This window comes from Gambusia affinis, linkage group LG10, assembly GCF_019740435.1.
Source record: "Gambusia affinis linkage group LG10, SWU_Gaff_1.0, whole genome shotgun sequence".
NCBI lineage: Eukaryota > Metazoa > Chordata > Actinopteri > Cyprinodontiformes > Poeciliidae > Gambusia > Gambusia affinis.
In genome coordinates this window covers 11,325,212-11,338,427 of record NC_057877.1, presented here as the reverse complement: position 1 = coordinate 11,338,427, position 13,216 = coordinate 11,325,212, and the positions used below count along the sequence as shown (strand labels likewise).

General features: G+C 42.1%; 1 protein-coding gene across 1 annotated transcript in view; it reads left to right on the top strand.

Annotated features, from left to right (window-relative positions):
• notch2 (notch receptor 2) overlaps positions 1–12,224 on the top strand; it is a 49,750-nt gene extending 37,526 nt beyond the window's left edge. Inside the window, exons 19-35 of the mRNA XM_044128656.1 lie at positions 739–967; positions 1,087–1,288; positions 1,508–1,661; positions 1,841–2,025; positions 2,120–2,252; positions 2,691–2,942; positions 3,106–3,218; positions 4,547–5,082; positions 5,176–5,505; positions 6,101–6,246; positions 6,491–6,692; positions 6,807–6,894; positions 6,977–7,130; positions 7,216–7,535; positions 8,031–8,178; positions 8,692–8,789; positions 8,998–12,224. Of these exons, the coding sequence (XP_043984591.1) occupies positions 739–967; positions 1,087–1,288; positions 1,508–1,661; positions 1,841–2,025; positions 2,120–2,252; positions 2,691–2,942; positions 3,106–3,218; positions 4,547–5,082; positions 5,176–5,505; positions 6,101–6,246; positions 6,491–6,692; positions 6,807–6,894; positions 6,977–7,130; positions 7,216–7,535; positions 8,031–8,178; positions 8,692–8,789; positions 8,998–10,428 (4,721 nt within the window). The 3' untranslated portion in view covers positions 10,429–12,224. The remainder of the gene's footprint in view (positions 1–738; positions 968–1,086; positions 1,289–1,507; positions 1,662–1,840; positions 2,026–2,119; positions 2,253–2,690; positions 2,943–3,105; positions 3,219–4,546; positions 5,083–5,175; positions 5,506–6,100; positions 6,247–6,490; positions 6,693–6,806; positions 6,895–6,976; positions 7,131–7,215; positions 7,536–8,030; positions 8,179–8,691; positions 8,790–8,997) is intronic.
• Positions 12,225–13,216: the final 992 nt, after the last annotated feature.

Here is a 13,216-nt window from a genome sequence, read left to right as displayed (position 1 = left end):
GTTACCTAAATAAAACTTGTACTGGTAATTTCTCTTTTTTGAATGTTGTGTGCATAAAGCTGAAGCAAGAGCATCATACAGTTATATAGTCATATTTATATTTTATCAACAAAACAATAAACACAAAACAATGATCATGGATCAATAATTGGCAGCCACATTGATTATGTTGCCTTTTATCCAGCAGCAGCTGGTTTAAAAAACACTCACCTGAGTCCCTATGGTCTGCAGTAAAATATATTTTAGATTTTAATTATTTATTTTTTTTTTGCTTTAAACAAATTAGTCTTTTAAAATTACTTCAGCCTGAAATATACATATCAAATACACATAGACACATATGTTACTGGTAAATGTCATCATTAATTTAGCAACATTAAAGGTGACACTTATTTTAGTAGAGATGCACCCTTATAGGAAACAGTAAAAAGTGTAACATTTTCAATGTTTCTTTCATGTACTTAGCTATTTTAGGCTAATTGTATTAATTTAGACAACAGTTCTAAATGTAAAAAATATTCTTGTTACTATATTATTATTATTATTTTTTAAAAATATGAATATTTTTAAGCAGTCTTCCAGATTTGAGCCATAGCCTTTTAATACAGCAAAAGTAGCATATACATATTGCTGGGGTTTCTCAAGGGATAATAGAAGGCTGAAGTGAATTCCATATTGTATTTAAATGATCATTTCTGTCATAAATCACCTCTATTTCCCTTATTCTGCCCTGACTAGACCCCTGCCTGAATGGAGGCCATTGTGTGGACAAAGTGGCGAGTTTCTCCTGTGATTGCCGCGCGGGTTTTGAAGGGGATCGCTGTGAGACTGATGTGAATGAATGCGCCAGCGAGCCCTGCAGGAATGGAGGCGTCTGCCATGACTACGTGAACAGCTTCGTGTGCAGGTGCCTACCGGGCTTCAATGGAATCCAGTGTGAACACAACATTATTGAATGCACAGAGAGGTGAGCCGGTGGATCAACTTTTTATCCATACAAAAGGAATGTTAAGATAGAGAAGAAATCTTCTGCTGTTAATCCTTCACAGACATCAAACATTACTTTCCTGTTATTCTTCTCTCCAGCTCCTGCCTCAATAACGGAACTTGCATTGATGACATTAATACCTTTTCCTGCCGTTGCCGGCATGGTTTTTACGGAACGTTCTGTGAGTTTGAGCACAACGAATGTGATTCTGAGCCCTGTAAAAACGGAGGCACTTGCACAGACGGCCTGGGGACTTACCGCTGCACCTGTCCTGTGGGATACAGTGGACAGAACTGTCAGGTAAAGTGCTTATTACAGTGATGGTTAGGGTGTACTATAAGAAATGTTTGTTCAGTTTTGGATGATGAATCAGCTGATATTTTGTCAGTTATAAAGGGATGATTCGTTTTTGGGTTTTTTTTTTTTCAAAAATATTCAATGTCTGTGGATATTTTTTGTTGACTTTGTGCTGTCATTTTTACATTTAAAAGATTTTTGATTTTTGATTTTTTTTTGCAGAACTATGTAAACTTGTGCAACCAGGTGAAATGTAAGAACGGTGGCACCTGCTCTCAGACAGCTACATCCTGGACTTGCCACTGTCAGATGGGGTGGACAGGACTTTACTGTGATGTCCCCAACATGTCCTGTCAGGACTACGCTGCCAGGAGTGGTTAGGGATTTTTTTTCAGTTTCAAAACAATTGGCAATTTATGCCAGTGTTATGCATGAACAACTGTTTTATCTGCGAACTACCCGTTTTCTGTGAAAATCTTAACCTGATGTTTCTGCTCAATATCATTGTTCTAAGTTACATTCTAAACATTTCGGTCCTTGTCTACATTACTGCAGGTTTGGTAGTGGAACGTGTATGTAAGAATGCGGGCCACTGTGTTAACGTGGGGAACTCCCATCAGTGCAAGTGCCAGTCAGGATACACTGGCAGCTACTGTGAGGAGATGGTGGACGAGTGCCAGTCGAATCCCTGTAGAAATGGCGCCACATGCAAGGATTATCAGGGCACATACGAATGTGTAGTGAGTATATTCCTCGGGGTTTTTTTCTCTGCACGTCTCTGAAAGTGGTTGTTGGATGAAAATAAATAAATAAATCTTGTTTCATTGTATCTAGTGTAAACCAGGCTTCCAAGGAGTGAACTGTGAGTATGACGTTGACGAATGTCACTCTAAGCCCTGCCTCAACGGAGGAAGATGTATCAACCTCATCAACCGCTTTTCATGCATCTGCCCACCAGGAACACACGGTAGGTCGAAACCCTGCTTGCCTGTTTTAGGTCTGTTTGGATTAGCTAAATTATTTATTTTTGCTAAATACCAGAATAAGGAGCAGGGGATTTGTTAATTTTTTTTTTTAAATCAGAAGGTTTCATACATTTCTCAGGCTAAAAAAATATTTTCCAAACACTTTAGTTTTAGTCTCATTAGAAAGTGAAGGTGTTGTTCCCTGAGTGTTTTTGCAAGCTGTAATCAAAATTTAAAAGCTTGTTTTCTAAAATTGTGGATTTGAAAAAATAAAGGGAAAAAGAAACCATACAAAATATTGCATTCATTATTATTCTGTTTAGTTAATAAAAATAATTTAATGGACATAAAAGATGGGGTGAAGTTTGTGTAAAATCCTCTCTGAAAGATTAGCTTTACATGATGCATGTGTGAAGTAAGATCTTTTCGCTGTTCTGCAGGCGTCCAATGTGAGGTGAACGAGGATGACTGCGCCCCCAGCCCGGGCTCCTCTGAGCCGCGCTGCAGAAACGGAGGACAGTGTGTTGACGGCGTGGGCCGTTACACCTGCACCTGTCCTCCAGGGTTTGTTGGGGAACACTGTGAGGGCGACGTCAATGAATGCCAGTCTGGACCCTGCAGTGCTGCTGGCAGCCTCGACTGCATCGAGCTGGTCAATGATTATCAGTGTCTCTGTCGCCTCGGATACACAGGTAAGTGCATCTTTCCTGCGCAAACTGGTGGTACACAAGTAGAGCGATTTTCTGTTGTTGGTGTGAGAGCATCACACAAGACCCTATTGATCTTTCTGCCTTTTGTTGCTGATTATTTCTTAACCTTCTCATGGGTCTGTTTCTCCCCTCCTTGTTCCTTTAGGTCGCCATTGTGAGTCCATGGTGGATCTGTGTGTGTCGAAGCCGTGCCGTAACGGCGGCGTTTGCACCATGAACATGAGCTCAGTACACGGCTACACCTGCACTTGTCCCCCTGTAAGTCATTCTTAATTTTAGCTTTTATTTCCATCATTGTGAAATATAAATATTACAAATTTTCAATACTCGTCAACTAATTTATTAAATGTATTTAATGGTATGCAGCTATGTTTAATTTTTAAGATATCCAACATTCAAAATATGAACTGAATACATTTCAAAGTCTTGTGTTATAAGAAAGCAAAAAGGTTTTTTATTATTTCCTTAGTATTTCTGTATGAATTCTAAAAATTATATATTAAAATCTGGTATATAACTAATTTAAGATAAGTATCTTTATTCTGTAGTTACAGAAAAGTTACAGAATGCGCTGGTGCATTTTAGCTTGCTTTGTCTATAAAGTATTTAAGGTGGCAATAGAAAAATGCTCTTTTAACTTTAAATAATTATTGCAAACCACTTTACTCCTCATCAAAGGAAACCCTGCATTCATGTAACATTTAAGGCTGCAACTTATTATTTTAGTAATCGATTATCCTATTGACTATTTTGACAATTCATTGGATTAAAAATTGGTATATTCTGCAGATTTTTCATTTTACCACTTAAGCCTTTTGTGTACAATATTAGAAGTATATTAAACATGCAATTAGTCAATTTTAACTGCCTAAAATGCCAGCATGTGAAAAACTCAGATCTTTTTGATACAGTTTAGAGCTGATCTGTTGATTACTGATGTTGGATGAACTGATAATAGTCGGATTATAAAAGATATTTAATAGAGTTGTTGAGCAAAATTTGAACCAGGTGAAGCTAAAACTACGTCACTTGTGGAGTTTTGGGTAGAACATATTTAGAGACAAATGTATATTTATGTCAGTTGCAAAATGAATACATTTTTGGACAGTTTTGGCGTAGTTATTGCTTTAAGTGTGTTCTTTCAGCAAATGGCCTTTTTTAGAGTCTATATCCTTCAGTTAATGATTAATCTATTATTAATTCACTTGATGAATTTTTCAGTAATCGATTCATCACCATTAATCTGAATAATAGTTTGAGCCCTGGCAACACTACTACTTTCTGTTTGCGTATCATGAGTTCAGGCTAAAGGTGACAATGCTGTCAGCTGTTTTCTGTTCTTTCGCTGCTATTCGTCATTCTCTCTCTTTTTACTAACCATTTTTGTTTGTCTACCCTAACTTCTTGCTGCCTCTATATTTTCATGCTTGCTTCAGAGGGCTAAACCATGGCTCAGGTAAAGTAGAATCTCTTTTGTAGGACCAACTAGTGGCAGTCATTGGAAAATAATCTACAAGCTTATTCGGTGCATTCTGAGCCTATGAAATATCAGTGTAATAACTCAGCGGTAACACTGTGTTTCTCAGGGCTTTTCTGGATTCAGCTGTGGTGAAATAGAAGATTTCAACTGTGCAAGACTGAGCTGCCAAAATGGCGGCCGCTGCATGAAGTCACCAGTAGGACAACTGTATTGCCAGTGCCAGCCGGGCTTCAGCGGGTCACACTGTGAGAAGGAGCAGGTGTGCTCAGTGTCCTGCCAGAACGGAGGAGTCTGTGTCAAAGACCCGTCCAACCCATTTCAGCACAGCTGCCGGTGTCCCGACAACTTCTTCGGACGATTCTGTGAGAACAAAGCACGTGTGCTTGTGCCTACGAGATGCCCTTATGAACAGTGTGAGGTACGACTAGGGGATAACGTGTGTGACGAGCAATGCAACAACCATGAATGCCAATGGGATGGAGGCGATTGCTCACTCAACTGGCTGCAGCCGTGGGTCAACTGCTCAGCCAGTGTTCCCTGCTGGGATCTCTTTAAGAACGGACAGTGTGACCAGGAGTGTGACAACCTTGGTTGTCTCTTTGACAGCTTTGAATGCATGGAGGTCCACACAAGCCCATGCAAGTACGTCACTCTCCTCCTTATTCTCTTGACGATTTATAAAAAGCACGAAAATTATTTAAAGCAATTAAAAAAAACATTCCATGTGTTTTTAAGGTATGACATGTACTGCAAAGACCACTTTGGAAATGGTATCTGTGACCAGAGCTGCTACACAGAGGCCTGTGGATGGGACGGACTGGACTGCTCTAACAACGTACCGGCTGATTTGGCAGCCGGCACGCTGGTTATTGTGGTCCTACTGCAGCCAGAGGAGCTGCTGGGAGACCTGAGAGGTTTCCTGCGCTCCCTGGGAGCCCTGCTCCACACCAACGTGCGGGTGAGGCTGAAAGAGAACAAGGAGCCGATGGTGTACCCTTACTATGGAGAGCAGAGACAGACTGAGCAAAGCAGAAGCAAGCGGGAGCTGGCCAGAGAGGTTATTGGGTAAGGGTGGCTTATAATGGGAAATGCCACTATCTGGGGTTTCTGCTCGGTCTGGCAATAATGGAAGAGTTTATTTTCAGTACAAATGTCTGGTTAAATAAGAAAAGAAAAAAACAACTTTGGAGAAATATGTTTGGGTTTTTTTTTTCCAGAATTTCTTCTATTTTTCCTCCCTTCTTTGTATCCTTATTTATGTCCTCTTTCCACTATGCTTTCCTGTGTCCTTACTTCACTTCTCCTATGTTTGCAATTGCTTGCCTACTTTGTTCCTTCCTCCTATGTTTTTGCCTATAAGATCCTTCAAATCTCATAGACTTTCCTCCTTACTCCCACAGTATCTCCTTCCTTCTATAATTTTCGTTTTCTTTTCCTCCTTAACTTCCTCACATTCTTCCTTCGGTGGGGTATCTGCCATAAATGATTCACTTGATGTTTCTGAATGGGTGTTAAGGAGAGCTCTGTAAAAGTTCAGTCTGGAAAACTGTTGAACTTTTGCATGACAGTGTGTGTAGGAACTTTGTAGTTCCCTAATCAATGGGTTAAAACAATCAGTTGATATTTTATTGCTGACTAGTTTGGTGTTTTGTCGATGCAGCTCTGTGGTGCACCTGGACATCGATAACCGTGAATGCTCCAGGAGCTCCACCTCCAACTGCTTCTCCAACACTTCTACAGCCGCCTCCTTTATTGCAGCGGCTCACATCAAGGCCGACCTGCCTTACCCACTAGTGTCTGTTAAGAGTAAGTAGATCTACCATCACACATGTGCAACGTGATTGAACAGTTTCTCTTTTGATAAACAACACTTTCTCTGAAATGTGTTTTTGCTTCTCTACATCTCACATTTTCTGTTCTTTTTCAGTAAAATGTCTTCACTTCCTCGTTTTATGAGAGGAGTAACATAAACTCCTTTAATCATATCTTTGATTCTACTGAACTGGATGATTAAAAACTCCAACTATATTTACCTTCCTCTTAAAAACAGGTGCTCCAACAGAAGAACCCCCCAAGGTATATCTGTACCTGATTGGAGTTGCGGCTGTCATCGTTCTGCTGATTCTGGTGCTGGGGATGCTGGCAGCCAAGAAGAAACATAAACATGGAGTTCTGTGGCTCCCCGATGGCTTCCTGGCCACCAAAAATGACAAGAGGAGAGAACCGGTTGGACAGGACGACTTTGACATGAAGTGAGTCAATATTCACATCAACTACAAGTGAAACCCAACATATAAGAAACGTGTGATTCATTTCTGTAACAGCATTGCTGATTTATTATAAAATATGCTCTCATCTTGTGTTAGGAATTTCAAGACCCATGATGGAAGCATGGCTGATGGCGGTCAGAGTCAGAGATGGCTCGATGATGAAACTCCTTCCAAAAAGCCAAGAGTATGTGGATGATGACTCTTATGTAACGGTTCGTGGATAGTTAAGGTGTGGGTTTTGTTTCAAACGTTTTATTTTTTTCCAGACTGAAGACAAGCCTCTGCTTTCCATCCCAATGGATGGAGGTATTGACCGTAGAGAGTGGACCCTGCAGCATCACAAAGCTGCAGACATCACTCTCACTCCTCCCCAGGCTGACTTAGATGCTGACTGTCTGGATGTTAATGTCAAGGGACCTGGTGAGACGGTGCTTTTTCTATCATTTTACAAGTTGAAGTATGAGCAAGTGCATGTAGTTCTTAATGTTCCTCTTTCCTCACTCAGATGGCTTCACCCCTCTGATGGTGGCGTCCCTGCGTAACGGCGGAGGTCCAGACTGCAGCCTGCATGGAGACGAGGAAGAAGAGAGCGGAGGAGACGAACCGGGACCGAGTGTCATTTCAGATCTGATCGCTCAGGGCGCAAATCTGATGGCTCAGACTGACCGCACAGGCGAAACCGCTCTCCACCTGGCCGCCCGCTACGCTCGGGCCGACGCTGCCAAGAGACTGCTGGACGCCGGAGCGGATCCCAACGCTCATGACAACATGGGCAGAACCCCGCTTCACGCCGCCGTGGCAGCCGACGCACAAGGAGTCTTTCAGGTAAATCAGCTTCCTGATTTACCTGAGGGACGAGAAGTCCTGAAAAAGCCAAACACTTTTTTAAGGTTTTGTGACATTTATCGCAGAAATGATTCCAATAAATGATCATGTTGTTTGGAGACCATGTTCAATAATATATATAATAATAGTGTAATAATGCAAGCTTGCCCACTCAAAGACCAGTAAACTTTAATTTTACAAGGAACACATAACACAGGAACTGGAATATATACAAAATAAAACATAGCCAAAAATAACAAATAAAATGGAAATTAAAACTAACAACTGAAACCATAAAAAAATCTCTTAAAATAAAATTTCCCTTCAAAAAAATATTAATCATCAGAATGGAAATTATCAAGCTCATTTTAATTTATCATGCTATTAATTGCAGTGTTGTTGTGGTGTATTTAATTGTGGTATCAGCTTTGCATAGTCCAAGACAAATTTCCCCAGGTTTGTTTTCTTCATGTATTATTCTGTTTGTTTTTCCAGATTCTGATCCGTAACCGCGCTACAGAACTGGACGCCAAGATGAACGACGGTACGACGCCGCTGGTCCTGGCAGCACGGCTCGCTGTGGAGGGCATGGTAGAAGAGCTGATCCACTGTCACGCCGACATCAATGCTGTAGATGACCACGGTAAGACAACAAATGATAATGTGGTTGTGAGTACGCTTGCACTTGGTGAGCAGGTCGGGCTGCAACATTAGGTTCATCAACCAAAATGCGACTTCAGAGGCATTACGCCATTTTTAAGAGGCTCCACCACATCTTGTTACTGTCGATGCAGCGAGTGCCGAATTCTGAGATGTACTCAAAATTTACCAGTTCCGAGTGCAGCTGGAATGCAGCATTACTGCCATATTTAGGGAGAACAAGCTGCCTGCAGCCACCCTGTTAGACAGAAAGTCGAAGCTAAAAAAATAAAAGCATGCTGCTGAAATTAGGAGTCAACGACATCACTACAGAAATCTCAGAGGAACCAGGAAAATATTAACATTGTGGTCATTTACACCCCTTTTTGAGTCATATTATTCATATTTTGGCTGAATTTTTAAAAAGCAAAAAGTAGAAATGGAGATCTGATTTTAAATGTCATCTGAAAAAATATCGCCTATTTAACAATTTTTTATTTTTTTTATCAACGTTTAGGTAAATCTGCTTTGCACTGGGCAGCTGCAGTGAACAATGTGGAGGCTACTCTTGTGCTTCTGAAGAATGGAGCCAACCGCGACATGCAAGACAATAAGGTATGCTGTTATTGTAGTTATATTTTGTGTGTGTTTTTATGTCCAATAAGTGTTTCAAAAGCAGTTTTTTCTGACAGATAAATATATCTATCGTCATGTGATGCGCTTGTTACTACACATTTGTTACTGTGTAAATATTGAGGAATGTTTCTGTTGGATCATCGCAGCCTGACATAAATTAACAAGATGCTTGCTGTGTTTGTTTCAGGAGGAGACCCCCTTGTTCCTCGCAGCACGAGAAGGCAGCTTTGAGGCGGCTCAGGTTCTCCTTGATCACTACTCCAACCGCGACATCACCGATCACCTGGACCGGCTGCCCCGTGACACAGCTCAAGAGCGCATGCACCATGACATAGTCCGCCTGCTGGACCAGTACAACCTGGTTCACAGCCCACACAACGGTCCCAACCACATGGGTGGAGGTGGAAACTCTGTGATGTGTGGGGCGAACGGTGGAGGCTTCATCGGCATGCGGCCCGGACCCCAAGGCAAAAAGAGCAGAAGCAGAGGAGCTGGGGCGAAGGCCGGGGGAGTGGGCGGGGGGCCAAAGGAGATTAAAGACATGAAAGTAAAGAGAAGGAAGAAACCAGCTGGAGGAGAGGGTCCGGGTCTGAGTGCAGCGGGTGGGGGAGGCGGAGGAGGTGCAGGTGGAGGCAGCACTAGCGGTGTAAAGGCAGCAGGAGGACTTCCTCCGGAGAGCTCAGTCACCATGTCGCCTGTCGACTCCCTGGAGTCGCCTCACTCCTACGCAGGAGACGTTTCCGCCGCAGGCTCCAACACCGCCAACTCTCCTCCCCTCCTGAGCAGTCCCACCTCCAGAGCAATGCTGCCCCCGGTCAGCCACATGCTGGGGCAGCAGCAGGGCTGGGGGGGAGTGGCCAAGCACGGCTACAGCGGTCACATGTTCGGTCTCCTCCCGCACACCATGAGAGGAGCGCACCCCGGCATGAGCCACAGCCAGGGCGCCATGATGACCCCCATGAACGTCACCATGATCAGGGAGCAGCTGCCCCCCATCGTCACCTTTCAGATGGTTCCCACGGGAACTGGCCAGACCATGCTGAAGCAGCCCCAATCAGGGCAGGTACAAGTCAGCCAGAGCCAAGGCCAGAACCAGAGTCTGTGTCACACCCAGCCGGTACCGGGACACGTCCACTGCAGCCAGGGGATGATCTACCCGGACCAGATGAACGTGGTGCAGGGCCCCTCCCACACCCTGCAGCATCCACACAACATCAGCCACTCCAACGGGATGGAGGGCCAGTCTCGACCGCTGCCGCCCTACACACCCATGCAAAGCCCGGTGGATAAATACCCCACCCCTCCCTCCCAGCACAGCCACGTCCCCACTGGGTCAGAGGGCACCACCCCGGGACGCTCGACCCACCCGCAGAATGAGCACCCATACCTCACCCCCTCCCCCGAATCCCCGGACCCTTGGTCCTCCTCCTCTCCACACTCTAACTCGGACTGGTCCGACGTCACCACCAGCCCCACTCCGCTGGGGAACTCCCACCACGCACTCCCATCGTCACGCCACACACACATTCCAGAGCAGGCGCAGATGCAGCCGCCGTCGCAGCAGATGCAGCCGCCTGCGCAGCAACCTCAGCTCGGAAACATGCAGGTGTTCGCATGAAGGCGCCAGAGGAGAGCAGAAACAGACTGACTCTTCGGTTCAACACATCAGCACACACCCAGTGCCTTTCTTGTACACTCTCTGTTCTCTAAAATCCTAGTCACCCACCTCCCCTTCTGTTTCCAACTAAGAAAACAGTATATAGTTTGTATAGTGTAATTTGGTACTTTCAGCTAAAATTACATTCTCTGGAGCAGAAGCTTGGTTCTAAAAACTTTTCCATATATTTACATTCATCAGTCAAGACTTTTTCTCTTCATTTGGAGCCAAATTTGCACAATAATAACCACTGCTACGCCATCCAGGTGCATCACGAACTGGTTCTGCGATTCCCGAGGGATCATGAAGAAAAATTGTCGACCAAAAGAAGTTCAGCTCTTCTTGCTTAAATAACAGAAAAATGAGACTGTTCATCAGAAATCTTCCACACTGACACTCTGTCTCTATTCTCAAAAGATCTGTTAAATTTGTTCGCTAGATGCTACCTTTATGTGTACTTCAGTGTTATAAACTGGCGATACTAACTTCTGGTTGACACCGTTCACTCTAAATCTTTTAATTTAACGAGTCTCAATCAGCTGATGCTTTCATTAACTAAAAAAAAAAAAACCTTGCTTGTGGTTCCTGTTTATTGTTGTTGTTTTTTTTTATTCCTGTTTATTGTGCCAATGGGTAGGTTTTTAGTTTTTGTTGTATCATGGTTTTACATTTTCTGTCTGTTCAAGTACATTGATTATGTCAGGAAGTTCTTTAAATGGGGGTTTACAGTCAAAACCAGGTGTTGAGATATTTATGTTTTGTCCGTTTCCACTCTCAAGAAGTATCGGAGGGATTCATTCTGTTGCTTTAAAGCCGTTTGTGTTGGCTTTGTCCGTCGTTGCCGTCTGCATTGTTATTATTCTGTAAGAAGAAATGTACATACACTTAGAGCAATTTCTGCGCCTTTTAGTTGAGCTTAATGTGGTGTTGTTGCCTTCTTAAAGTGCCTGTTTTTTTATATAAATATCTGCACTTCCTGAATGATTTTGAATGTTACAAAGGTGTATGTTTTTACCGTTAAACTGCCTCTAAGCAGTTGTCTTCCAAAAATGTATAAGATTTGTTTATCTACAATCAATATTTGTCATGATTCATAACCAAGTCTGACCACAAGCAGTAAAAGATGTTTTGTTTTTTGTTTTTATTATTATTATTTTTGCTGTTTTTTGTCCTCTGTCTCAAAGCGGATGGTGAGTATTTTTTCCGCTCCGAATTCACAGACAATCATAAAATTGTTGATTATTTTCAAAAAGGGGTGGGAGACCAAATTGTGTTTCGTTAAGCCAAACATGCTCACTGTGTACATACATTTGTTGCTTTTAAAAGTTTCGCGTCCGCTCAACGGTAAGAGACGGAGTGCTTACATCCTGCACCAGCAGAAACGTTGAATCACCGTCAGAGAGGTCGAGCTGATCAATATTCCTGACCTTTACCTCCGTTTCTGTACACACAGTCTCTTTAGTTTCACAAACCAATGTACTGTACGATGAGATGTCAGTCTGTATTCTTCATAGTCATAATCATCTGGTACCTATTCAAGGCTGTCTGTGTTCTGTATATAAAATGTTTTTTGTATGTTTACCATTCTTTTTTATGTTAACTAAATAGCCTATATTATCCATGCAGTATGAAGTAGTTGTCACCATGTTTGTTAAAAGTAGAACCAATGTCGATGCAGGAGGTAATCTGTTCAGAAAAAAAAAAAAACAATAATAAACCAAATGTGTTTACTTAAATAAAGCCCTGATCTTCGTAGACCTCTGCATGTTTGCCCATTTTTCTCATCTAAACTGGAATAATCTGTCGTTTTATAGCCTATCGCAAAAATATTCACGTTTCCACTTTTATTGGGATTCTATGTGACACACCAACACAAAGTAGTGCATAATTATAAAGTAGGAGAAAAAAAGACATAATTTGCTGTTGTTCCCTAAACGTGTGATGGAAAGTGTAACTTAAATGGCTCACATCCTCAAACAAACAAATAAATAAATAAAATAAAGTACTAATAAAGCTTCCAGATGATCAATTCATTTATTAAGGGGAAAAAAGTATCACTCATCTTACGCCTTGTTTAATCATGAATTGTGACTAAGCACCATTTTGAGACAGATTTTGTTTAATATAACTGGCTGCACTCAGACCCGATTACTGTCACACCTGTAGAACCTGAAAGACTTGAATAATGTGGAACTTGTCTGAAACATGAAGTAGGGCCAAAAGGTCGCAAAAAGCAACACAACATGCTAAAATAATGTGTTTTTGAATTGAATTTGAACCTGTTAAAAACATTTTTTTGGCATGTGAGACTGAAAAAAGGTTAGAATGTTGATATGGGACTGAGTGAAAGCCATCATGTGCAAATGGAGAAAAAATTACTGCACGAGCGCATTAATGACTCATGCAGAAGGTTCATAAAAGAAGCAAGAAAAAAAACAGTAAAGCACAAAAGGCTGTCTTTCGGCTAAGGTCAGAGTTCATGTTTCAACAGTAAGAAAGAGACAGGGCAAAATGGGAGAGTTCCAGAGTGAAAATCTGCTGGGCAAAAAGAATAAAGTCCTGTCACACATTTACAAAAAAAAACAAAAAAAAAAACATCTTGGTGACCCCCAGTTATTTTGAGAAAATATTCTGTGCAGTTGTGACACAAAAGTGGAACTATTAGGAAAGTGTGCATCTTGCTACATCTGGAGTAAAACTAGATGTTCTTGAAGCCATCACGTTTCAGGGGAAAAAAATCGTGATGGTG